At 37.4% G+C, this 27,464-nt stretch overlaps 1 protein-coding gene across 8 annotated transcripts in view; it reads left to right on the top strand.

Annotated features, from left to right (window-relative positions):
• The window catches only part of MALRD1 (MAM and LDL receptor class A domain containing 1), an 860,334-nt gene that overhangs the window by 670,651 nt on the left and 162,219 nt on the right, over positions 1–27,464 (top strand). For all 8 annotated transcript variants that reach the window (XM_084980970.1, XM_084980973.1, XM_084980974.1 and 5 more), the window contains one exon: positions 26,688–26,845. In XM_084980970.1, coding sequence (XP_084837096.1) covers positions 26,688–26,845 — 158 coding nt within the window. The remainder of the gene's footprint in view (positions 1–26,687; positions 26,846–27,464) is intronic.

Genomic DNA, 27,464 nt, shown 5'->3' with positions numbered 1-27,464 from the left:
TCCCTCCCCTCATAACTTTCTTTTCTTTTTTTTTTTTTTTTCTTTTGCTTTTTTTGGCCACCTTGTGGCATATGGAGTTCCCGGGCTAGGGATCAGATCTGAGCCGCAGCTGCAACCTATGCTGCAGATGCAGCAACACTGAGTCTTTTAACCCACTGTGCCTGGCATCGAACTTGTGTCCTGGCACTGCAGAGACGCCGCTGATCCTGGTGCACCACAGAGGGAACTCCTTTGTTTTCTTCTTAATGTTATAATTAACCACCTCCACAGTTAGGCTCTAAACTCCGGTAGGGCAGGAATCACAGGCGTCCCATCTTTAGCTATTTTTATATTCTTTCCAACATCTGAAACTGCATAGTACTTAAGGAATACTTGTAAAGGTCTCATGTGACCTGGATCTATCTCCTTCTGTATTTCTTATAAATATTTTGGATGAATTAATACAGCGTGCATTTCCTGAGTGCCTACGAAATATCACAAACAATGTGTCGGGAACCAAGGGTATGAATTAAGTAAATGCTTGTAAAGCGACTGGAATGGGCTATGCTGCCTGATATAACCCACATGCTTACTGTTGTGCAATTCTGTATTCACAGCCCAAGGTTAAAAACTACCCACAAACAATCTTGATGATACTAATGCTCTAATGTGTAGAACAGCCATTTAAAGCATTAAGTGGTCAGCAGATAAAACTAACTTGGTACTTGGTAGGTGGATGATAATTGCCTGTTCTGTTGGGCAAACAGAACAGGAGTTGTTATTCTGACATTACAGATGAGGAACGAGAAGAACCAAATGTCTTCTCTGAGTCTGTGTGCCGCGTAACTGAGCCCCAACTGAGCCCCTGGTTTTCGGAGCCTCACCCAAGCCCTTTATCCACACAGCTCTATAGCTTGCTCATCCTTATACACAGCTGTGCCCGGAGCTCCATCACCCCAACACTTGGTACCACTTAACCTCTGTTTCCTTCTAGGAGATATCACCGTCTCCCCTGGTCTCTGATGGAGTAGGGAGGGTTGAGGCTTGGTCAGGGATATGGTGTGTTACGTATGGAATCCAGCCCTTGCCCCCATGTTTATCAGATCACTTGCTTTGGTCTTCTTCACCAGCACTCATGGACACATACACACAGGCACAGAAAAAGATAATAACTCTCTTGTAATATATTTTTTTAAATTCCAGTCATTGGACCAGAAATGTTTGAGGTCTTCCAGAAGGGAATGAAAAAACAGATGGGATCAAAATGAGTGGAGTAAAAATAGCACAGATCCCAGCCCAGGGAAACATGGCTCCCATAGATCTTCCCAAAGAAGCAACGAAGATATTCTGAGATTAAATTCAAAAAGTTCCTGCTGCGGTTCAGTGGGATAAGAAGCTGACCTAGTGTCCCTGTGGATGAGGGTTCAATCCCTAGCCTTATTCAGTGGGTAAAGGATCTGGCGTTGCCACAAATTGCAGCATAGGTGGCAGATGTGGCTTGGATCTGGCGTGGCTGTGGCTGTGGTGTAGGCTGGCAGCTACCACTCCTATTTGACCCCTAGGCTGGGAACTTTCATATGCCGTAGACATGGCCATAAAAAAGAAAAAAATTAAATTTATCTTTTATTTTTTTTTCTCTTGTACAGCATGGTGACCCAGTTACACATACTTGTGTACATTCTTTTTTCTCACATTCCATGTTCCATCATAAGTAACTAGGCATAGTTCTCAGTGCTATACAGCAGGATCTCATTGCTAATCCATTAATAATCTGCATCTATTAACCCCAAGCTCCCAATCCATCCTACTCCCTCCCCCTCCCCCTTGGCAACCACAAGTCTATTCTCCAAGTCCATGATTTTCTTTTCTGTGGAAAGGTTCCTTGTGCTGTATATTAGATTGCAGGTATAAGTGATATCATATGGTATTTGTCTTTCTCTTTCTGACTTCACTCAGTATGAGAGTCTCTAGTTCCATCCATGTTGCTGCAAATGGCATTCTTTTGTTCTTTTTTATGGCTGAGTAGTATTCCATTGTGTATATATACCACATCTTCCTAATCCAGTCATCTGTCGATGGACATTTGGGTTGATTCCATGTCAATGAAAGGTAAAAATAAATAAATAAATAAATAAATAAATAAATAAAATTACATAATCTCAAAAAAAATAAAAATTAAAATTTAAAAAACTATATTCTGCACCTACAGCCCCCTCCTCACTTGACATAATCCTAAAGAGCACAGTAAAAGCATTGTGGTTTCTTGAGGCGGGGCTCTTGGTCCGTGAGACCTTGAATCTCCTGGTTCCCACCTTTGATTAGCAAAAAATATAAAATAAAATAAAATTTAATTTTAAAAGATTAAAGTAACAAAGTACTGTCCTGGACAGAATCGTTAAGTCTCCCCACCCAAATTAAGATGTTGAACTCTAACTCCCAGTATGACGCATTTGGAAACAGGGTCTATAAAGAGGCTAGTAAGGTTAAGCGATGTTATAAATTTGGGGCCTTAGTCCAGTAAAGCTGATGTCCTTATAGGAAGAGGTACGAGGGCGTCACTTGCACAGGGAAAGGCCCTGTGAGGACCCACAGTGAACGTGGCCATCTGCAAGCCAAGGAGAGAGCCCTCAGGAGAAAACAAGCCTGCCAACACCTCGACTTTGATGTTGAGCTTCTAGAACAGTGAGAAAATAATGTCCTGCTGTCTGTGAGTATTTTGTGATGGCAGCCCAAGTGGCTAATACAAACAACCAAGAAGGAATTTTTTCAGAGTAACTCGCTGAGAAACAGCACTCAGAACACCTGGATGAGCTGGGAACTCAGTCCCACCCTCTGTAGACCCTTTAGGACCAGGCTTTCAAACACATCTGCTCACAGAAGCAGCTGATTCTCACAAGATAAAATCGGAGAACTGTCACCCAAAGAAAACTGGGCATGTGCCTGAGAAAGGATTATCATGAGATAGTGACATCTGAAAAAGAGGCCAAGTCATCCTTGAATTTAACACAGGATCAGCACCATAGGTTTGCAAGGGAAATAAAAATAAATAACTGTCCAAGAATAAAAAATGGAAGCATTGCTCTTTGCCTGCCTGCCGACCCCTTGGCCTCGCAACCAGTGGCTGAATATTAGATTCACCCGGAGAATTTAAACACAATACTAATACCTGGTTCCACCTACAAAAATTCTGATTTAATTGCTTAACATTGTGGCCTGGGGGCCGCAGGATTTTTAAAGACCTCCCTAGAAGATTCTAATATGATTCCAGGTTGAGAACTACTGCCCTGTAGGGGTGTCTGTGCATTTACAGATCCAGCCCACCTGAACAGCACCTACTCTTCATTCTTCCAGTCAAAGGAGAGCTCTGGAGGGGGATAGTTCTGTATAAAAGCAGTGGAAATTCTTTCCTGTTGCCTTTATACTAAGCAACAAAAGCCTTCATTCAAACATTGAAATGGATTGCCAAGAAACACCAGGTATGGAAAGACAACTGGTATCATGAGAGAGAAAGATAAGGACGTGAAAAGAGAACAATTACAACTGGAGGAATAGATAATAGATAACTCAGTGCAGTAGACATTTGTCATATGTTTTCATTGCTCTTAAGAAAGCTGTTGCTGTGTTTGTTTACTATCGAGCCTTATAAGTCCCATCTCACCCACCTTGTCATGTGCTTAGGATGAAAATTGCCAATCAGATGCACCGATGGGAAGATTTTGATTTGAAAGCAAGCAGCAATTCACTCCCATTCACCGCAGCAGGCTATAGGAGTATAACCAAATCTATTTGCAGCATTATATAAAAATAATTGAGAATATATATTCCCATATATACGTAGATGTTCTAATAAAATATTTATATCCCTATTAAGATATAAATATACAATATGTTTCCTGTTAACTAAATAATTATAATAAGGAAGTATAGTTAAAGTGTAATGTGATAGTAATGAAAAACAGAGTCCTAATCTTGTATAATATATCCTGAAGTATATAGAGATGATGTAATTTGATATCCAGGGTCACTTTCAAGTAATCTAGTGGTATTTAGGATGTGGGTAGTAATACAGAGGAAACAAGACTGTGTATTAATTTTGTATCTGGCAAATTTATCAAATTCATTGATGATCTCTAAGAGTTTTCTGGTAGCATCCTTAGGATTTTCTATGTATAGCATCATGTCATCTGCAAACAGTGATATTTCTTCCTTACCAATCTGATTCTTTTTATTTTTTTTTTTTCTCTGATCGCCATGGCTAGGACTTATAAAACTGTGTCGAATAAAAATGGTGACAGCAGACCTCCTTTTCTTGTTCCTGATCTTAGTGGGATTTCTTTTGGCTTTTCACCATTGAGAACTATATTAGCTGTGGGTTCATCATATACGGCCTTTATTATGTTGAGGTAGGTTCCTTCTATTCCCACTTTCTGCAGGCTTTTTATCAGAAATGGGTGTTGGATTTTGTCAAAGGCTTTGTCTGCATTTATTGAGATGATCATATTGTTTTTATTCCTCAAACTGTTGATGTGGTGTATCATACTGATTGATTTGTGGATATTGAAAAAATCCTTGCATCCCTCGGCTAAATCTCACTTGATCATGGTGTATGATCCTTTTACTGTATTGCTGGATTCAGCTTGCTAGTATTTTATTGAGGATTTCTGAAAACGTGTTCATCAGTAATTTGAGACTGTGATTTGTGTGTGTGTGTGTGTGTGTGTGTGTGTGTGTGTGTGTAGTATCTTTGTCTGGTTTTGGTATCAGGGTGACCATGGGTTGAAATTGTTGAAGCTGGGTTTGGGGTACATGGCATTTCATCACAAAGTTTTTTAAACTTCAGTGTAAATTTGAAATTTCCCCAAACAAAGATGTTTAAAAACAATAGTTCTCAAAAAATATGACTGGGGCTTAAAACAAGGGGAAAAGCCCTGGCAATATGACATCTAGCATGAAATAAGAACTGGATATTCAGAACACACCAAGAGAGTGTGGAAGTGAAGATGTGAAAACAGCAATAAAGAGAATGATACTTAGAAAATCAAAGTATATGACTCGTAAATATGTACTTCTTTTATCTGATCCTTAGACAATGCATTGGAATTTATTATGGTACCAGTTCAGAGCAGATTTCTGTTTAACATGGGATTTTTTGGATACTCCAAGGGGAGTTATTTGCTAATATATTGCTACTATTAATCATCATCACATTGAAGTCTGAAAAGCATATTCAAGGAAAACATCCGTGACTGGTGTGATGCTTCAGCCACCACTTTAAAAATGTATGTGACTAGGAGTTCCCATCGTGGCGCAGTGGTTAACGAATCCAACTAGGAACCATGAGGTTGCGGGTTCGATCCCTGCCCTTGCTCAGTGGGTTTAGGACCCGGCGTTGTCGTGAGCTGTGGTGTAGGTCGCAGACGGGGTTCGGATCCCACGTTGCTGTGGCTCTGGCGTAGGCCAGCAGCTGCAACTCTGATTCGACCCCCAGCCTGGGAACCTCCATATGCCGCAGGAAGCGGCCCTAGAAAAGGCAAAAAGACCGAAAAAAAAAGGAAAAAAAAATGTATATCTCTAAATGGAAGGGTTTTTCCAGGTATCTGACACATAAATAAAATGATATACATTGACTGCTGTCCTGGGGCTGACAATGCAGTAGAGGAGGATAGAAAACCAATATCAAGCATTGTAAATTAAACAAACATATAGCTTGTGGGAAGTTAAGTCCTATGAGAAAAAAAGGAAAAGTGGAGCCACCAAGGAAGGATTCATCAGGAGCCAGGAAGCAATAGGGAGGAGCTTAGGAGTTAAGGGGGTGGGAGGTGCTGTAAGTTAAAGACACTCATCAGTGCAGCCACTAGAATTAGGGTGCCTGCATCACTGTTTCCAGTTTTATAAAGGGCTGTGTATGGATGCCGAATTGTTTTTGTTCTTATCCATGCAAGAAAATCCAAACAAAAGGATTTTTTTTTTCCAAACGGAATAAGGAGAAGTTTCAGAGGGATTAAGAGGAAGAGAACTAACATCTGCCCAATGTTTCCTACGAGTCAAAAACTGTAAGAGAGGATTTGCATATGTTATCTCCTCTAATCTTTTTAATACATTGTGATGTAGAAGATACTACAGTTTTAGAAAGGTTAAAAAACTTGACCAAGTCACAGGGGTAAATGGGCAGGGGGATTGGAATATTGAACTCCCTGACTCAAAAGACTTTCTTTTACTGCTGAGACTGTCGAACATGATAGCCACCAGCCACAGAGAACTACTGAGCCCTTGAAAGGTGGCTGCTCCAAATCAGAACATGCAGTTAAGTGTAAAATACACACTGCCTTTCAAAGACGCAGAACAGGTTTTTCTTTTGAAAACAGATTTTTAAAATATCTCATTAATAACGTGTACATGAATTAGATGTTGAACTGATAGCATTTTCGAAACCTTGAGTTCAATAAATTACTAAGCATTAACCTATTTTCTTTTAAAAATATGTTACTAAAAATACTAAAACAACAGTTGTGACTCGCTGCTTCTGTTGGACATCTCTGTTCTGTATAACACTGCACACACAGAGAGGTTTTCCTTTCTTTTTCTTTTTTGTCTTTGGTCTTTTTAGGGCCACACCTGCGGCATAAGGAAGTTCTCAGGCTAGGGGTGGAATCAGAGCTACAGCTGCCAGCCTACACCACAGCCACAGCAACGCGGAATCTGAGCCGCATCTGTGGCCTACACCACAGCTCATGGCAACACCAGATCCTTAATCCACTGAGCAAGGCCAGGGATTGAATCCACATCCTCATGGATGCTAGTCGGGTTCGTTAACCACTGAGCCACGATGGGAACTCTCAGAAGGGTTTCTTTTCTATCAAGTGAAAAAAAAAATATGTGTGTTGACTAAAGAAATACTAAGAAGTATCTATCTCTGGATATCTTTGAAGATGGAGAATCTCTTATGAATTCATATACTTGCCACTAGGAACTGCAAAAATCATCTATTTAACTCCAAGTTTACTTTAAGCAAAGGTAGTTGGGAAAAAAAGGAACATTTAAAAAGTAAAGTGGGTGATTATAATCTAATCTGATGTTACCTTTATAACATTATATTATGCATATTACATCCTAATAAGTGAAACTTAGCATGCAGTCTTATCAGCAATTTCTATGCGTGAAAATACTGCCCAAATATGGTGATTCCTTGTTCCATAATTTTCAATGAGAAGAACGAATGTTTTTTTTAATTTCCATATTTTCTTTAATTTGTCTTTTATATGTCTTTCTTTTTCTAATACATAGTTAAGGTTCAAAGTTGGTATTTTATTGTTTTTATGAAATTACAGAGTTGGGAAATAGCAGTTAGACAATAGCTGTGACTGTAATAACATCCCTGTGGTGACAGGTCTTGTCTACATAATCCCTTATACAAAACCCTTCCAGATCTATATGTATAAAATATGTATTAGTATTCATAGGACCTGTATTTTCAAGTGATCACCTTAAATTTTTTTTTTTTGTAGGGGCAATATATAATGCAGTAATTCTTGTCGACAAAACAGTACTTTCCTTAATGAGATATTTAATTGTTTCGCTAGTAGATAGCTGTATTCTGAAGCTTCTTGAACAGCAGGAACTCTGCCTTACTATGTAATTAAGTTGAATTTTAGCGACAATCACTACATCATGAATCTATCTCACACATCATCACCACTACAACTGTCACGGCAGCTGTGACCATCAGCATGGCCAGCACTGCCACCTGGGTCTTTATTGGTCATATAACTTGATCTCCTTTGGATGCTTTGTTGTACCAATGAGTCAGACAACAACATCCCCCTGATCGGATCAGGTACCATGTGAGATCTCTGAATTTGCCTCCAATTATTTTGAAAGCTTTCTCTGTTTTACTTAATTTTGGAGCTGTCCCTTTCTGCCACGTCCAGCATTGCAGGGTAACGGGAATCCTGGAAGAGGGATGGCGAGGTATAAGGAAACACACAAGACTTTTCAATCTAGAAAGTGGGGATCCAGGAGGCACTCTGTTCTGCAGAACAAAGGCCCTGGGCTTTAGCCCACCTGACTTTTATTAAGGAAGGTGCCATGTGTAGATTAGTGAGCAGGAACCGGCATAGGCGATGACAAAGCTCCCTCTTACTGAATAACAAAGAAAACTATTAGCACTGGTGCATCCCTCTAGGGCATAGTGCAGCTGCTTGTAGAATAGCATGGTTTATGCATAACTCCCTATTTTGTCTTTGAAGGAGAACCTGTGCTTTAGAACTCTGCATCAGCAGATATTTGCCTTCTGCAGACTTCAGCTGTTCAGTGGTCTCCAACACCTTTCTTTGAACTATTTTCCACAAAATATTTATTATTCTAATTTTCTAATTTCTCTTCATTATTCATATTCTTCCATTATGTTGAAGTTATGCATTAGAGCATGTATGCCTTATGGATATTAGTATTTTTTCTCATTTCCTCCTATTTTCTTTCCCTTTAAACTCTCTTCTATGATGCCACCAAAACATATAAATACTAGGTAAAAGGAAGAGTTCCCATCGTGGCTCAGCGGAAATGAATCTGACTTGCATGCATGAGGACACAGGTTCAGTCCCTGGCCACGATCAGTGGGTTAAGGATCCAGTGTTGTCATGAGCTGCGGTGTAGGTCTCAGACACAGCTTGGATCCTGTGTTGCTGTGGTTGTGGCGTAGGCTGGCGGCTACAGCTCCGATTTGACCCCCAGCCTGGGAACCTCCATATGCCGCAGGTGCAGCCCTATAAAGACAGGAAAAAAAAAAGGAGATTTTATCAAGGAGAATGACATAGAATATTAGAATTAAGTGAATACTAATAAATAGCATAACCAATCTTTTCCTGACTTTATTCTATCTCCTGATCATCTTAAATATTATCTTGTAAAAGGAATTTGGCTCCGAGGTTTTCCAAAGAATGTATCAATGCAGTAATTAAGTAAATACTTTAGAATGAAGGACTACTAAGTAGTCTACTTTCATACAGTACAGATGAAAAGAGGGATTTTTAATCGTTATCACTTATTTTTATTACTAACATTGATAATTGTTACATCTAACTAAACAGAACAAGTCTTGACAAAAATTGTGGCTGTGTAGCTGGTATTCACTGAGCACCAGTTACTGTGCCCCTGGCTTTCTCGTGCTTTCTTGTTTAATCCTCATAATACTTTGAGGTTTGTACAGCAGAGGATACCCAGAGAAAATAAATAGCTTGCCCCCAGCTACACAGCAGACCCCTGTTGAATCCAGCATTGGGACCAGGCCTCTCTGAAGCAAAAGCCTGCCTGGGTAGCCATCAATCTCTACAGCTTACCATGACGGTCTCAAAACTTCCTGGAATGTAAAATGCACTGATCATTTGATTGAAGACTATGCCATAATTCCTCTTCTAAACCACAATGCTGTTGGCAGCAACATCACTCTTGCTAATTAAAAAGATGCCATTTTATCCATATCAAATAGCTCAAAACAAGTATTTTTTTCTGTGTTTCTTATTTACTCTAGCTGCCATTTTCTTACACCATTCAGTATCACTTCAACTTTATCCGGTGTTACTCTTTAGAGATAAAAACATTCTACTCCATATATACAAGAATACTGAGGAAGAAAACCAGAAGGTTTTTGTCGGCTAAATTTCAGACTGTGTCTTGCAGATTTAGGTTTCTCACTGCAAAAAGGCAATGAATGACACTCATCATTGGTTTGTTGACCAGAATTAAAATAAAAGCAATTCCCTTCATGAAGTGAGAAGACATGGAAAGTTCTCTGCGTGAAGTGAGTTGTTAGGGCAGGGTTATTCCTGTTTTTCTCATTTGACTCTGAGTCAGGGAGTGTTTACTTTGGTGATACTTAGGAATAAGCCCTGATCATCTCTAACTCCTGTTTCTTCAGAAATTCTCGTAATCTGACAGTGATTTCCATTTTGTTGCCAAAAAGCAATGGTAACGTCAAACCAGGAACCCCTTCCAATCATCCACATATACTATTTGCAACAACACCCCAAACAATTTATATCAAATTTTTCTGTCTCTGGGGAGAAAGTCTTAATTTCTGTTTTTCTTTTCTTTGTTTGCTTGTCTCTGTTCACTTAAAATACTTCCAAGAATACTGAATAATTATTTCAAGTAGGACCCGGATGATACTTTCCTTTTTGGAAATGCCTAAAGGTATCATCTGTGAGACATGATATTCATTGACGCGCATGTGAATGAGCCAATTCTTTTAGAATCCTGTAGGGCAAGATTAAATCTTGAATAATCTGAAAATCTTTCAGGTCAATTATCTCATCATTTTGCAAATATCCAGGCATGATCATTTCTCTAAAAGGAATTTACTAAATGTGTATTTACTTATAGACTTTATTTATCATCAAAAACAATGAACCATTAAACTTATCCTTTTCGGGAGTTCCCGCCATGACACAGCGGAAACAAATCCAACTAGGAACCATGAGGTTGCAGGTTCGATACCTGGCCTTGCTCAGTGGGTTAAGGATCCAGCGTTGCTCTGAGCTGTGGTGTAGGTCGCAGGTGCGGCTCAGATCCTGCATTGCTGTGGCTCTGGCATAGGCCAGCGGCTGTAGCTCCGATTAGACCCCTGGCCTGGGAACCTCCATATGCGGAGGAGGGTATCCCTTTCTATCTCCTCAGAAACTTGCCTCCTTGTATTTACTTCCTTTTGTGCATATCTTTAAATTGCTTCTTTATCACTACTTTTTGTCTTCAAGCATCACAATTCCCTCTTACCTTGAAAAACAAACAAAATGAAATACTTAACTACTTGGTTTCCCATCTAAGTATTATTGTTTTTTATTCTTTTATCTCAAATTACCTCTGCCCACACACTGTTTGTATCCTTTCTCTCATTACATACATTTTCTTTGGGTTTCCTACTGTCTTCCACAAAAATGTTATTTCTTCAGCATGTCATTATCAGTCACGGACTCTTGGTCCCTGATCCAGACACTAAAGAGATAATTGTTTACCAAATACATTCCTGACCCTCATGGAGCTTATATGCTAGCTGTCTTTAAGGTCTTTATTGATTTCATAATCATAATGATCTGATTCTTGTAATACTGCATCTGACATGCTTTTTAAAGTGTTCATCTATATTTTCACTATAGTGGACTGTGATCTTTTCCTCCCTAACGTTATATTCACGTTTTGTGCTTTTTCTTTCTCCTCCTAAGACCTAATGGTGAGTCTCACCCAGTAGCCTAACTTGACCTTCTTATATCTTTTCCTACACTCTTTGCTTGCTCAGGGTTTTTATTCTCTCAGTGCTCAAACTCTGCTTATTCCTGCATGTAGGTAGTCCTTATTTTCACGTTGTTGTCCCATATTTTCAGTTGTCAATTGGGGAGTTGCCAATATCTCTAAGTCATGTATTCAAACTCATACTTACTTTCCTTTAAGAAAGAATTTCCTACTCCTGATCCTGTTATTTCTATTACTGTCGTTAGTATTAACACAATTAATTCTCTCTCAATTTCAAATTCTGTCAGCTCTTCAGTCTCAACGTATATGCTTTTCTTTTATGCCTTTCCCCCTCTGTCACCTTACTTCACTTCTGGGCTATTATTGCACATGTCAAGGCAGCTCATCTCCGTGCAAATATTCTCCTAAACCAGGCCACTCTTCACACTGATGCAGGGTTAATATTCCTAAATGGTGACTCCTGCTCTCCAAAGCATCAGAGCCTCTTCGTTGCCTTTTATTTTGGCTTTAAGGGCTGCCTATGTTCTTCCCCAGGTTGCATTTCTGATTTCATCTATTACTCTTTTACAAACTCTGTGTTGCTGTTCCTCAAATATGTTTTGGGTGTTATGCATGTCAACTTTCAGCTGTATCGTTTTAGTGTGACCTAATTTTGTGTTGATGGTGAACATAATGATTTGGTTTGAAGGAATCAAGGTCAACGGGCCTGGGGTGCAAGGTTTTTGTTTAGCCGGCTAGGAGTAAGGTGGTGTTTGCTGTCGCTGTTGGTGTCAGAAGGTAAAGTCTCCTCTGACATCCTTCTTTCTGTCTCCCTTGTATTTTGGCGTTCCAAGAAAATTCTTACATAAGGGCTGAGAGCTGAAGTTCTTTCGGTCACCATCCCTGTTATCACGGAGGCGTCTTACGGATGTGGTGGTTAGGTGGAGGTGGTGGAGAGGCGTTGAGTGTGGGGTCTGGGGAATGGAAGCAGTCTACCATCCTATGACTTCATCTTATTCTTCTTGTGAGTCTGTGTTCTTTCACCGTGACCTTCACAAGTGCTTCTCAGCAATTCCCCCCACCCAACTCCCAGGCCTATTAAAGTGAGAATAGGAAATCTAGGACTTGGTGAGGAAAATAGGCACACGTTCAATTGGCTGCTTTTTCCCTTCCCTCTGTAAGAAGCAGAGGGGATTTTTTTTTTTTTTTCCTCCAGTCTTCACTGTGAGAGCTTGATAGGGCTCCTAGAGATAAAACTTTGGGGGTGCCCCTAAGACCAGTCCCCTGGAGGTCGCATCCCTTGAACTTTTCCATACTGAGCCCCAGCAATTTGTGAATTACAGTGTGCCTTTTCCTCCCCCCTTATAGGCTCCAGTCACAGGCTTCTCCTTTGCTAGGTTGTGACTCTGTGTCTACCTGTCTGTTGCCTCAATTTGGGGGTTGCAGTTTTCCCTGGGACCTCTGCATTTGAAGGACCTAAGAAGAGCTTTTGATTTTTTGTTGTGAAAATGAAACTGATGCCTTCTAAATTCCTTATATTGCTGGACTGGAAACCAAAAGTCTTTCCCCATTTGGGGAGGAGGGGGATTTTTAGGGCCACATGTGCAGCATATGGAAGTTCCCAAGCTAGGGGCTGACCCGGAACTGCAGCTGTTGGCCTATGCCACAGCCTCAGCAACACAGAATCCAAGCCATGTCTGCAAACTACACCACAGCTCATGGCAACACTGGATCCTCAGCCCACTGAGCAAGGCCAGGGATTAAACCTGCATCCTCGTGGATACTAGCTGGGTTCCTTACCACTGAGCCACAACGGGAACTCGCCCCCCCCATTTTTTTAAATGATCTTTTCCCTCTCCTATACAACTTCCTTTGCTAACTAACTATATTCTTTAATATCCTAAAGAATCTTTAATATCCACTGTATTCTTTAATATCCTAATTAATGACCCACCTTTTATAAAGTCTTTCCACATGGACCCAATTTTAACGATCTTTTTTATCTGTAGAAGTACATAGGAGTTACAATCTACATCAGAAGTATTATATGCTCACAATAACCCCAGTGTGCTGTATATTATTATTATTATTATTATTATCCCCATTAGATAGATTATGAATATGAAACACAATGGCAATTCAGTGTTTTGACCAAAGTCACAAAGCTTGCAAGCATCAGATTTTGGATTAGAGCTTATCTTCTAAATCATGTAACTTGTTAGATTTTAATGTTAGATTCTTTGGGGGTATGTTTCATATTTGCCCAGCCATAACTTGCCTATCTCCCTAATATCCGAATATAAGACACAGTGTCTTCTGTATAATTGTTATCCAATCAGTAACTTGTGGTTGCCTTATTTCCACTGCTAGAATCGTCTTATCTATTCTTTACATTTCTTTACATTTCTCAGGAGAGTAGCACTAATTTGCTACTGTGTTCTAAGCACTTTACAGGTAGTGTATCATTTAATCTGTACTGCAGCCTCATGAGGATAGAGTACCTGCTGTAATTATCCCTTATTGCTTCTGAGTCCTGGAGAATTTAAATAGGTTGTACAAGGTCACATACCTAATAAACGGAAAAGTCAGGATTTGAATCAAAGCCTGCAGCTCCAGTACCTGCAGGCCCAACTAGCTCTAGTACCTGCAGGCCTAACTAGCTCTAGTACCTGCAGCCTACAATTTCTGCTCCTTCCATATTTATTAAAAAGATTATGGTAATACTATTTTCTGTGTTCATAAAAATAAATATTCTTCTATTTCTATTTTCTTCCCATTCTCTTTCAGGTAATCAAATAGAGTCAGAGTTCTTGCCATGTGTCACTTACATCAGAAAAGAATTTATGATTTATTTTATTAGTTTCCTTTTTAATCTCAATTTGGCAAATGAAACCAAGTTTACAGACATGCTGGTAAGCCAATGCATTTTACAAAGACATCTTGACAAGAAAAGACACATGAAGAGGTTATTCAGGGTTCATCTAGTACGAGGATTAAGAAATTCAGAGTCCTTGGAAATTCCTAAAACTTATCAGACGCGCCAACCAATTCTAATCCTATATCATCTTCATGTGATTGAGACATTCTGGCTGCTGAGCAAATTAGAAACTTTCAAAATAAGATGAATCTACCCTTTGTTGGCACGTCACAACTAGAAGCTTCATTTTTATGTCAGGTCAATGCATAGTGATGGGAATAATATATAGCCCTGAATTTGGTAATAGTAAATAGTACTGAAATAAGATGTTTGCTGAAAAGTAGATTTTTTTTTTTTAGAAAAGGGTAATAATTAACCCCAAGAGAGTAACACCTAAAGAATAAACTGTTGGCAAAGGTAAAGAAATGATAAATGTATTCATTGCATAGCTCTTCAAAAGGCAAATAGAAATCACTTCTATTTAGTCTTTTATGCCACATAATGACAGACAATGCCTATCAAATACCAGGAGAAAATTTCACTTGACTTGAGAGATGCTGGGTCTGTGGTTGCCATTTTGACAACTTTGAGGAGACTTTTGTTCTCTCTCTGAGCCTGTTTATATTGCATAGGCTTTAAAACTTGCAGCTGAAAATAACCAGCACCTTGAAAGTCTGGGAAGGGGGGATGAAAGTACAAAGGAGATTGAGGGCATTTCAACTGATAGTCACTATGCACGCTTCTATTTTAGAGTGACGGACAGGTAGAAATTATAGGGGATGGAGAGCCAAGCTAAGTAAGTCTGACTCAGAGGAAGGGAGAATTTGCTATTTTGAAAGAGAGGCATATTGCAGCTCATTTTAAAAAACCATTAGGCAGTATTATTTTATGAGCAAAAAAAAGAGAGATGAAAATTGCCTACAATTTAAAGCAGGGAGTGAATTCGGATCACTTGAAGTTAGGAAATTGTCTTTTATGATTTGACCCTAGTGCAAATGAGTATGATTCTGCTGAGGGCACTGGAGCTTTAAGAATACCGCTTTCTTTTAAAAGTATTAACTGTCTTTTTTAAAAAAAGACATGTCAAATTTATTACCTTATGGCATAATAACTCAATGAAACATTTTCAAAAGCTCAAGATTGTAGCTAATAACATCGAAAAGACAAATTAGGATCTTTACTCTCTGCAGACACCAAAGTTAAAAAAGAATGTCCGTGAAGCGTGGTGATCCATGGTGATGGATTCTGAATGTGGCTGATATATTTTGGCCTCTAATGTCAAGAAAAAAAATAATGATTTGAACAAAGTACAGTTGGATGCTGAATTTACCCTGTTTGACACTAAGTTAATTTTTTTTTAAACATGCTAGTCTTTAAAGAGTTTTTAAGATAAAAAAAAAATGAACATTAATGAGAAACTTCTATCCAATGCCTGATTTTAACTAAGAAGTGAAATGGAAAGTCTTTACCCTAAGAATCTTAAGAACTTGTAATCATAAAATCTGTATAAGCAAAGTTGAATATTAAACTGAAAGTGTACAGAATATATCAGGAAGCAGACAGTGTGGGGAGAGTTAAAATTCGGACACTATTTATTCAAAGTCTGTTGTTCCAGAGTTCTGCATCTAGAAGTGTTTAATTAAAGTATGATAGATTTTGTGAACTTAATTGAATGCATTTTGATCTAATATACAAGGCTTAAGAAAGTTTCAAAACACCCAATAGAAAGCTGTGAAACAGTCCAAAGTCAAACCCAAAAAATTCCACTCCTGTAGAAATCTGTCCCATGAATAAATGCTGTTGATCATTCCATATAGTTGCATTTAATAAAGCTGGTTTAATAATTTACTATTAAATTCTACTTATGTTGTAGCAGTTGATACTTTTAAGCTTTATTATCTCCTTTAACAAGTTCTAAACTTTGTGTAGGCGGCTAGATTGACCTTCGGCAAGGATTTTACTGGATATAAATAGGTAGTTCTCAATGAAGCAACTGAAAGTTTATAAACGTGTGAAAGTGGGTCTAGCCTGAGCTCTCTTGATAAAGAACAAGTCTATTTCTGAAAATATAATTCAGTGTAAGGTTTTATACTTTTTTGATACAGTATATAGTTCCTGGATAATTCATATATTTCTATTAATAATTTCAAGAAGCTAAGCAACTTTTCACCTTTATGATTCTCAAGAAAAAATATGACATTGCAACAAGTCTATTCCACTTAGAAAATCTAACTTAGGTATGCTAGAGTTGCAGAATTTAAAATCCCCAAAGACCAAATTTTGGGATTCTAAATTGCCATGCACAGTTTTGCAATCTTACATTTTAAATGGATAAAATTTTATATTTATGTGCACAAATACATCATGCAGGTATTGACGTTCTGCTTTTTGTATTCGTACGATTTTGTAAGACCAAAAATGAATAGGGAAATAGGAAGCAGCAAGGTGGGGAATGCTTTCAAAACTCAGCCACAGTCCCCTAACTAATAATTGGAATTGTAACTTTGATGTTGAGCCTTACACAACATTGGTTGTCTTGCATTGAAATAAATATATTGCAGTGAAATGATGGATTATTATCATCCTCCATGAATCATAGTTTTTATTGTTACACTGAGTTCCATGATATATAGCCCTAAAATACAATCATCCGATTATCCAATGTTCCTTTCAATGCTGTTGTATCTTTGCTAAGCTGCTTTTCAGTAGTTACTTTTTTGGGGGTGGAGGCAGGGCTCACCCATAACGTATGGAGGTTTCCAAGATAGAATTGGGGCTACAGCTGCCAGCCTATGCCACAGCCACAGCAATGCAGGATCCCAGCTGTGTCTGCGACCTACACCACAGCTCATAGCAACACCAGATCCTTAACCCACCGAGTGAGGCCAGGGATTGAACCTGCAACCTAATGGATCCTAGTCAGGTTTGTTAATTGCTGAACCAGGAAGGGAACTCTTCAGTAGTTACTGTTACCAAAAAAAAAAAAAAAAAAGTACTAAGGGAAATAAACATGGGATAGGAAATAAAGGTGACAGGCGTTCAATTCTGGTTTCAAGGTTTGAGAAGGTGCGCAGTGCCCAGGAGGCACACACTCTAATAGAAAGTAATTATGGCTATTTAAGTATGAAATTTTTTTTTTTAGTTTGTATGTTTTGCTTTTCAAGTGCCTGTAATATTGTTGGAACATTAATGAGCATTAAGTTATTTGAAATTATTAAACAAAACTACATTATTGCTCCCCACCTGCCATGAAAGAGTTACTGAGACACTAAAGATACTGCGATTCAAGTTACTTTAGGAGCTTTAGGCAATGACTAAGAATGGAGAACTGGATGAGATGGAGCTCAGGTTGCTGAGAAAACTTAAAACTTACCTTTTAAAACTAAATATCATATGATTAAAATTATTCAAGAGAAGCATCTGAATTAGCAGAGTTTTTATGTATTTTTGTTGTTAGAGGAACAAATTGATGGGAATACAAGGTTTTATTTATTCATTTTCATGGCCGCAACCATGGCATTTGGAAGTTCCTGGGCTGGGAACTGAACTTGTGCCATGGCAGTGACCTGACCTGCTGCATTGACAACACCAGATCCTTAACCCACTACACCACAAGAGAACTGTGAAATACAAGGTTTTAAGTCAGAATTCCTAACTGTGTAAAATGGATTAAATGTGTGTCAGTGGACACAATTATTTTTTTCCCACTGCCCTAAATATTTGACCTTCAGCATCAGGTTAGTGTTCAGGCATGGAAAGAAGTACATTTGATATCTGAGTTAAGCATAATCTGCTTTTGAGATAGAAGTTCATCAGTCTCTTTATATATGTCATGCTATTTAAGAGACAAACTATGAAACATGAAATAGTTTTATACAAACATAGTTAACATTAATTTACCTTCTTTGGAAGGCTATTTCTTTACCTCCAGTATAGGATGCATAGATTCCATATTTTCAGTGAAGTCATAACTGTATAAAAATGATTACTATGGCTAATTGGATTATATTTCCTTATTCAGGATAGTTTTTTAAAGCTTTTTTGATAAAGTATAATCTAAATGTATTGTAACTCTTCAAAGATATAAAAGATAAGGTGAGGGAAACCTAGATGTTCTTACTTATTCAAAAATAATGTAGATTTAAAGATTGCACGGTCCTAAATATCTGAGTATACATTTCTCCAAGGAAAAGATACAGATGGTCAACAAGCACTTGAAAAAATGCTCAACATCACTGATTATTAGAGAAATGCAAATCAAAACTGCCATGAGAAACAACCCAAATGTCCATGACAGATGATTTGATTAGTAAGATGTGGTATATATACACAATGGAATATTACTCAGCCATAAAAAAGAACAAAAGTATGCCATTTGTAGGAACATGGATGAAACTAGAGACTCTCATACTGAGTGAAGTAAGTAAGAAAGAGAAAGACAAATACCCTATGATATCACTTATATCTGGAATCTAATATAGGGAACAAATGAACCTTTCCACAGAAAAGAAACTCATGGACTTGGAGAATAGACTTATGGTTGCCAAGGGGGAGGGGGAGGGAGTGGGGTGGTTGCGGAGCTTGGGGTTAATAGATACAAACTATTGCCTTTGGAATGGATTAGCAATGAGATCCTGCTGTGTAGCACTGGGAACTATGTCTAGTCACTTATGATGGAGCATGAGAGAAAAAAAGAATGTGTACATGTATGTGTAACTAGGTCACCATGCTGTACAGTAGGAAAAAAATTGTATTGGGTAAATAACAAAAAATTAAAAAAATTCTAATGCAAATGTTAAAAAAGAACAGCCTCAGTTTTAGAATAAAACTGCTTAGGAATTTTAAAAACTTAATGTACACATCCTTTACTATTTGATTTAAAAATTAATTCTAAACAGAGAAATATAGAAACAATAACAGTTATTTCAGTTCTAAAAAAAAAAGAAAAAAATAAAGATTGCACATTCTTAATGAATAAGCCACAGTTCTTAGTGGGTTTGACAGATGGAGCGTAGGTGGATCTTGGCCATGCTTGCCACATGTCTTCATTTTCTAAATAAGAAAACAAATGACAGCCTTGCAAGGAAATGTGGAAGAAAACTTAGAAAATTGTTTCATTGCTGAATTAAAATAGTGTGTACAACTCTCCTAATCCAATATTTGCTAGCACATGCAATATATTTCACAGGACAGTGAGCATAGAAGACAGTTCCCTGACGAAATAGGGAAACTTTTCCAAGTAATTTCCACTACCACTCTTTCTTACTGTGGAAAATCTTGTTGTAGTAATGCACATACTATTTTCCTTAGTTACTTTTCTTGATTAAGATTTTTTTCTTGGAGTTCCCATTGTGCCACAATGGGTTAAGAATTCGACTTTAGTGGCCCAGGGTCACTGCAGAGGTGCAGGTTTGATCCCCAGTCCGGCACAGTGAGTTAAAAATTCAGCATTCCCATGGCTGTGGCTCAGATTCAATCCCTGTCCTGGGAACTTTCATGTGCCACAGGGGCAGCCATTTAAAAAAAAAAATGGATTTTTTTCTTTATTTTTCCAGACTTTATAAGGGTTCTAGGCAAAGAGAAATAATTTCAGTAAGGAATGTTTGTTTGTTTGTTTAAATAGATGCAAGTCACTTTCAGTTTCTGGTCTGACATGTAAGTCATTTGGAAGTAGCTATTCCCCTTCTTATAACAAGTAATAAAAGTGAATAAACTAAAAATCAACAACTCCTTTTAGATCTGTTAGTGAATTGAGGTCAGAGGCAAACTACTGCCTCCAAATTGGAGACAAACAGGAGAAAGAGAATCACAGCTTTTGGGACAGAAGCCCACACACAGATACCTCTGCAGGAATCAAAACTGGGGTAGGAGATCCTAAACTATAACTGATGAGTGGCTGCAGGCTCAATGTGGACACATTTGGAAAAGAAAAAAAAAAGAAATTCTGGGGGATTCAGTGTTAGGGAGCCCCACACTTCTGTAAGTTTTAACTTCATGGGCTCTCCCATTTCTCACAATGAATATCAGAGAGACCGCCTCTCTGCTTTCAGCAGGTGGAGGGGAAAAGTCGCCATTTTCAGATTTACCTAGAGCATTCTGTTCTTAGTAATAACACCTGCCCTCACGAGAAACTATTTTACCAGAACCTAACTAACCCAAGGGAAGAAATACCCATCAATGTCATGAAGGATGGGACAGATTAATGGGGAATAGTCTGTTATAGCCTTGTACTCCCCTTGAAGTGGTATAGTGATATTTGAAAGAGGACTTGAGTTGGTTATAAAGTATGTCACAAACCCAAAGTCAACCTATAAAAAGAAGTTTGTTTTTAAATTGTGTAATCGATAAGCTGAGACAATAAAAAATGAAATCATATGAAATGCTTAATTAAAGCTAAAGAAGACAGAAAAGGAATGAAAGAAGAAAAAAGAAGCAAAGAAGAATAATGAATAGTAACAGTTACGGTGATGTTAATCCAGCCATGTCAATAATCACTTCAAATGTTGTTAGTCTAAATTCACCAATTAAAGGACAGAGAAAGAGCAGATTTAAAAAGCAAAGGCCCAAGTGTATATTGCCAATAAGAAATAGATTTTTAATATAGAGAGATTGAAAGTAAAGGGATGGAGTAAAATATACTATGTTAAGATTAATCATAAGAAAATGGGAATAGCTCTATTTCACACAAAAAAGAGTTCAGGGCAAAGAGCATCATCAGAGATAAAGAGGGGGATTATATAATGACAAAGGGGTCATTATGAAGATAAAACAGTCCTTATTATGTAAGCATCTAACCTCAGAACATGAAAATACATAAGCAAAAGCCTAATAGCATTTTAAGGAGAAATAGATGAATCCACTATATTAGCTAGAGACTTTAACTCCCTTTATCGGTACTAGAGTCAGAAGATAAAAATCTGTAAGGACATGATTTAACAGCACCATCAATCAACTGGATATAATTGACATCTATAGACTACTTCATCTTCATCCAACAGCAGCAGAATATACATTCTTCCCAAGCTCACATGAAACATTCACCAAGATATATCACATTTGGGGCCATAAAACACACCTTAACAAATTTAAAGAATAGAAATCACACAATGTCTGATCATAGACTGCAACAAATTAAGGTAGAAATCAGTAAGGGAAATATAACTGAAAAACCAGAGAATACTTGCAAATTAGATTGTAGCCTTCTAAATAGCATATAGATCAAAGAAGAAATCTCAAAAGAAATGTTCAAATATTTTGAATTAAATGAAAAAGAAAGTACAGCTTATTAAAATTTATGGAATTGAGGGAAAGCAGTGCTTAGAGGGAAATTTTTGCTTTGAATGCATATATTGAGAAGAAAAATCAATAATTTAAGTTTCCACTTTAGAAAGCTGTAAATTGAAGAGTAACTTGAATCCAAGGCAAGCAGAAGAAAAGCACTGAGCAAAATTAAAGCAGAAATTAATGAAACTGAAAGTAGCTAATCCATAGAGAAAATCAGCAAAACCAAAAGCTGGTTCTTTGAAAAGATCAATGAAAATGAAAACCTCTGGCCAGGTTAACTAAAAAAACAAAGGGAAGAAGTTCCTGTCATGAGGCAATCCAGCTGGGAATCCAGCTGGGAACCATGAGGTTGCAGGTTTGATCTCTGGCCTTGCTCAGGGGGTTAAGGATCTGGCGTTGCCATGAGCTGTGGTGTAGGTTGCAAATGTGGCTCTGATCTGGCATTGCTGCAGTGTAGGCCTGCAGCTGTAGCTCCAATTAGAACTCTAGCCCAGGAACTTCTATATGCCGTGGGTATGGCCCTAAAAGGACAAAAGACCAAAAAAAAAAAAAAAAAAAAAAGAAAAAAAAAGGGAAAAAACAAATGACTACTATCAAAAATAAAATGAAGACCATTATTACTAATCCATGGACAAAAAAAAAAAAAAAAAAAAAAGGAAATAGAGGAATATTAGGAACAATTACGTGCTCACAAATTGAGAGAAGTAAATGGACCAATTTCTTCCGACACAACTTACTAAACTCACACAAGAAGAAATAATTTTAATGAGCATTTATGTATTAAATAAATTGAAGAAATAATTTAAAACCTTCCAAAACAGCAAGTACTAGGCCTAAATAAATTCACTAATTAATTCTCCCCAAATTTAAAGAACTTATTCCAACTCTGTAAAATTTCTTCCAGAATATGGAAGCAAAGGCAACATATAATAAGACTAGCAATATCCTAATACCAAAGCCAAAAAAAAAAAAAAAAAGACATTACAAGAAAGGAAAACTACATATCCACATCTCTCATCAACATATATACAGAAATCCTCAAGAAAATATTCGCTCTAACAATGAAGAGAAAGTTATGCAGCACAACCAAGTGGGAATTATTCTAGGCTTGCCAGAATGGTTCAATATTTGAAAATCAATTGGCGAAACCACTCCCATCAACTGAGTAAAGCATAAAAATCATTTGATCAAATCAATCAATGAAGGAAAAGCGTTTGACAGAAATAACCACTTGTGATAAAATCCCTCAGTAAATTAGTAACTGAGGTGAACTTTCCCAATTTGATAAAGAATATCTATACTGCTCACTTCTGAGAACCTACTAAAATTAGAATGTGCCGAGAAGATTAGAATGTATGACAAGTTCGTGACATGTTCCATATTTTCGTGGTGACAATCATTCATAATACTATGTTGTATACTTGAGATTTACTATGGGTAGGTCTTAAGCATTCGCACACTCATGCACACACAAAGTAAATGATGGATGTGTTAAAACTCAACTGGGAAATCCTTTCAGAATGTGTATCAAACTATCACATTGTACACTTTAAATATATTACAATTATATTGTCATTTATGCCTCAAGAAAGCAGAAAAGAACATCCCAGAAAATCTACAGCTAGCGTCATTCTTTTCTTTCTTTTTTTTTTTTTTTTATAAACATCATGCTTCATGGTGAGAAACTAAATATTTTTCTGCTAGGATCAGGAACAAGGTAAGGATGTCTGCTCACACCACTCCTATTCTCTGTCATCCTGGAAGTCCTAAAAAATGCAATACGACAAATGAGGAAAACAAAAGGCATACACATTAGGAAAGAGGAAATAAAATTGTCTTTATTCACAGGTGACATGATTATCTTCTTAAAAAATCTCAATTGTGCAACCAAAATACTCTTGTAACTAATAAACAAATACAACAATATTGCAGGACACAAGGTTAATAAACAAAAGTCATTTGCTTTACTCTATACCAACAATGAACAATTGGGAGTTGAAATTAAAAAAACAATAAAATTTACATTAATACAAAAAAGAGATACTCAGATATAAATCTAAGTACTGGTTCTACATGAGAAAAAAAATTCTGATGGGAGAAATAAAAGTAGATATAAATGAATGAAGAGATATTCCATGATCATAGATAGGAAGACTCAGTATTTTGAAGATGTCACTTCTTCCCAAATTGATGTGTACATTTAACTTCCAGTCAGAATCCCAGCATGCTATTTTGTAGATAACAACAGATGTTAATTTTTTTTCTTTTTTGTCTTTTGAGGGCTGCACCTGTGGCATACAGAGATTCCCAGGCTAGGGGTCTAATCGGAGCTGTTGCTGCCTGCCTACACTACAGCCACAGCAACGTGAGATCTGAGCTGCATCTGCAACCTACACCACAGCTCAGGCAACACCAGATCTTTAACCCACTGAGCCAGGCCAGGGATCGAACCTGCAACCTCTTGGTTCCTAGTTGGATTTGTTTCCACTGAGCCACGATGGGAACTCCTGATTCTAAATTTTATATGGAGAGAATAGTCGAGCCAGTTTTGATGTATAAGAACAAAATTGGATGATTTATACCTATACCACCTGACTTTAAGACTTACTATAAAGCTAGTAAGGCAATTACTGTAAATCAAGACAGTGTGGTATTGTCAAAAGAATATACAAATAGATCAATGGAACAGAAGAGAGAGCCGAGAACTCGACCCACACAAACAAGGTCAACTGATATTTGACAAAGGAGCAGAGACAATTCAATGAAGAAAGGATTGCTTCTTCAAGAAACAGTGCTGGAAAACTACATTGCATGCCAAAAATCCCCCCAAAGAAAACAACAACAAAAAAAAACACTAGACACAGCTTAAAGTTTTCATGAAAATTAATCATAGATTTAAATGTAAGTGGAACAAAATAGGAGAGCATTTAGGTAACTTTGGGTTTGGTGATGAGTTTTCAGATAAAACACCAAAAACATGCAATGAATTAAAAAAAATTGTAAATTGGACTCCATTAAAATCTTTTGCTCTCCATAAGACAATATTAAGAAAAATAAAAGATCACAGCCTAGGAGAAAATTTTTGCAAACTCATCTAAGAAAAGACTAGTGTCCAAAATATAAAATAATGCACCTAAAACTTAACAGTAAGAAAACACTATTGGCAATAGCCAAGACATGGAAACAACCTAAATAGCCATCAACAGATGAATGGATTAAGAATATGCAATGGAGTACTACTTAGCCATAAAAAAGAATGGAGTAGTGCCATTTGCAGCAACATGAATGTGACTAGAGATTCTAATACTGAGTGAGGTAAGTCAGAGAAACACAAATACCATATGATATCACTTACATGTGAAATCTAAAATGTGGCACAAATGAACCTATCTGAAGAATGGAAACAGACTCTCAAACATGAAGAACAGACTTGTGCTTGCCAAGGCCTGAGAGTGGAGTGGGATGGACTGGGAGTTTTGGTTTAGTAGATGCAAGCTATTATATTTAGAATAGATAAGCAATGAGGTCCTACTGTACAGCACAGAAAACTGTACCCAATCTCTTGTGATAGAACATGATGGAAGATAACATGAGAAAAAGAATGTGCATATATGAATGACTGTGTCACTTTGCTATACAGCAGAAATTGACAGAGCATTGTAAATCAACCAAGCTTTAATTAAAAACTCTTAAAAATTAAAAAAAGAAAAATTCAGTGAGACAAGATGGAAAACAAGTTAATGTCCCAGAAGCGAGTGAAAAATTAAAAGAAAAACTTAACAATAAGAAAACAATCAATAAATGGACAAAAGATCTGAACAGATTCCTTACCAAAGAACTGAAGACTACTTGGCAAATATATCATCAGGGAAATGCAATTTAAATGAAAATTAGATACCACTACAGTTGACCCTTGACCAACACAGGGGTAAATCTGAGTATAACTGATAATCGGCCCTCCAATATCCAGGGTTCTTCAACCACAAACTGTGTAGTACTGTAGCATGTAAGTGAACTCGTGCAATTCAAACTCAGATTGCTAAAGGAACAACTGCACATACCCATTGCAATCACTGACAGCGTCAAATGCGCATGAGAATGAAAGTGAACAGGAACTCTCATTCATTGCTTGTGCCACTCGCATTCATTGCTTGTGCCGAAAAAATGGTACAGCCAACTTTGGAAGACAGGTTGTCCACTTCTTATAAAAGTAAACATAGTCTTACTGTAATGTCTAGCTGTGGTTACCTTGGTATACTCACACAGGCTTCAAAAACTTCTGTCCACATAAAAACTTACACACTGAAGCTTATAAGAGCATTATTCATATTTGCTAAAGCTTAGAAGATACCTGTGGAGGAATCTTAAATGGTGCATATTGCTACGTGAAAGCAGCTAATCTAAAAAGGCTATATATTATATAATTCCAACTATATGACATTCTGGAAAAGTCATACTGTTAACTCACGACTTACAATTTTTAAACATATACACCGGTAACAATACTTAAAGGCCACAGGAAAAAAATGCCTTTAATTAGAAAATATTTTAATAGCCTCAGTTTAGAAATGCAATGAAGTATTTAAGAAAGTGTTTATGTATATCTATATATGCGTGTGTGTGTGTATCATTTTTTCCCAGTAAAAACCATGGAGGGAATACTAACTACGATGAATTTTGATGATGTCTGCAGAAAAAGAAAAACCCAATTGTGTTTAAATGGAGAGATCTTTCACATACTCATGCAGTTGCAGAGAATAGAAGTTATCTATTGCTTAGAAAAATAATGTGGTGATTTTCAGAATAACATTTCACTTTGCAGTTCCTTCCTGCCATTTGTTGCTAGTTTGGTCGCTCTGGAATCAAGAGCAACCAAAAATAAGATACATTATCAATCAGCCCCGAACACCTTGGTTCCTGCTCTTGATGCAACATGCAAAATATTTTATTTACTTGAAACTGACAGGTAGATTTGAGCAACTTAGGAGAGAAGGAATACACTTTCTAAGTCAACACATGTACTTGATCACTTTATAAACAAGTCACATACCAAGGTGAATTTTGGGAATCACATAAGCATAGTGACACTCTTTAAATTTTTATTCAAAGAATTAAATGTTTTTGATATATAACTGACAAAAAGAAAAGGAGTTGTGTTTAATTTTATGTGTGTGCATGTATGTGTATTCGGGGAAAATGAAACTTGCACGTGGTTTAAATATATTCTCCCTCATCCAAGAAACTCTATCATTTCACTAAATAAAAATATATATTTATCTATTTCAAGGTAGTGGCCGGAACTTCCTCTATGTCAACTCATCTGGCCCCAAAGAAGGATATACTGCAAGAATCACTACTTCCCAATACTTCCCAGCAAGCCTTGGAATGTGTACTGTTCGGTTCTGGTTCTACATGGTGGATCCCAAGAGCATGGGAGTATTAAAGGTACAGAAGGAAGATTTGTCTTTCACTGAAATATTCTGAGCACGTGTTTAACCTTTTTTTTTTTTTCCATAGCCAGACAACACCAATCCCGATTCTATTAATTTCTCATTTCTTTCTGGGGCAGTGGGACTTTGGCAAGCAGTGCTATCATTCATCTTAATCTCATTCAAGATTTAGCTCATTCATGGCTGCCACCAGAACTCAATTATGGCGCCTGCTATTTAAAACATTATCTAGAGAAAAAAGTCTGGGCAGATTCTACATGCATCTTCTAATTACAACTAAGATAAGGACAATGAAGAAATGTGATGAGAGGGATAGTAATGGAGAGAATTTTCTTCCCTAAAGTGAAGGCAAAGCCACTTAAGATTATGGGTACATATCAGCTCACATTAAAATCAACATCCCTGCTTTATTTTTAGCTAATTTAATGAGACTGTGCACCAAATGTAAATCTTTAAGAACCAAGTTGTTGCATTTATACTTCTTTTTCTTTTTTTCTTTCTTTCTTTCTTTCTTTTTTTTTTTTTTTTTTGTCTTTTTTGCCATTTCTTGGGCAGCTCCAGAGGCAAATGGAGGTTCTCAGGCTAGGGGTTTAATGGGAGCAGTAGCCACCGGC

This window comes from Sus scrofa, chromosome 10 (assembly GCF_054392235.1).
Source record: "Sus scrofa isolate SSC_HxYL_T2T_F1_AM1 chromosome 10, Sscrofa_HxYL_maternal_Yorkshire_Landrace_v2.0, whole genome shotgun sequence".
Lineage (NCBI taxonomy): Eukaryota > Metazoa > Chordata > Mammalia > Artiodactyla > Suidae > Sus > Sus scrofa.
Note: the sequence above shows the minus strand (reverse complement) of the source record. Positions and strands in the feature narration are given on the sequence as shown.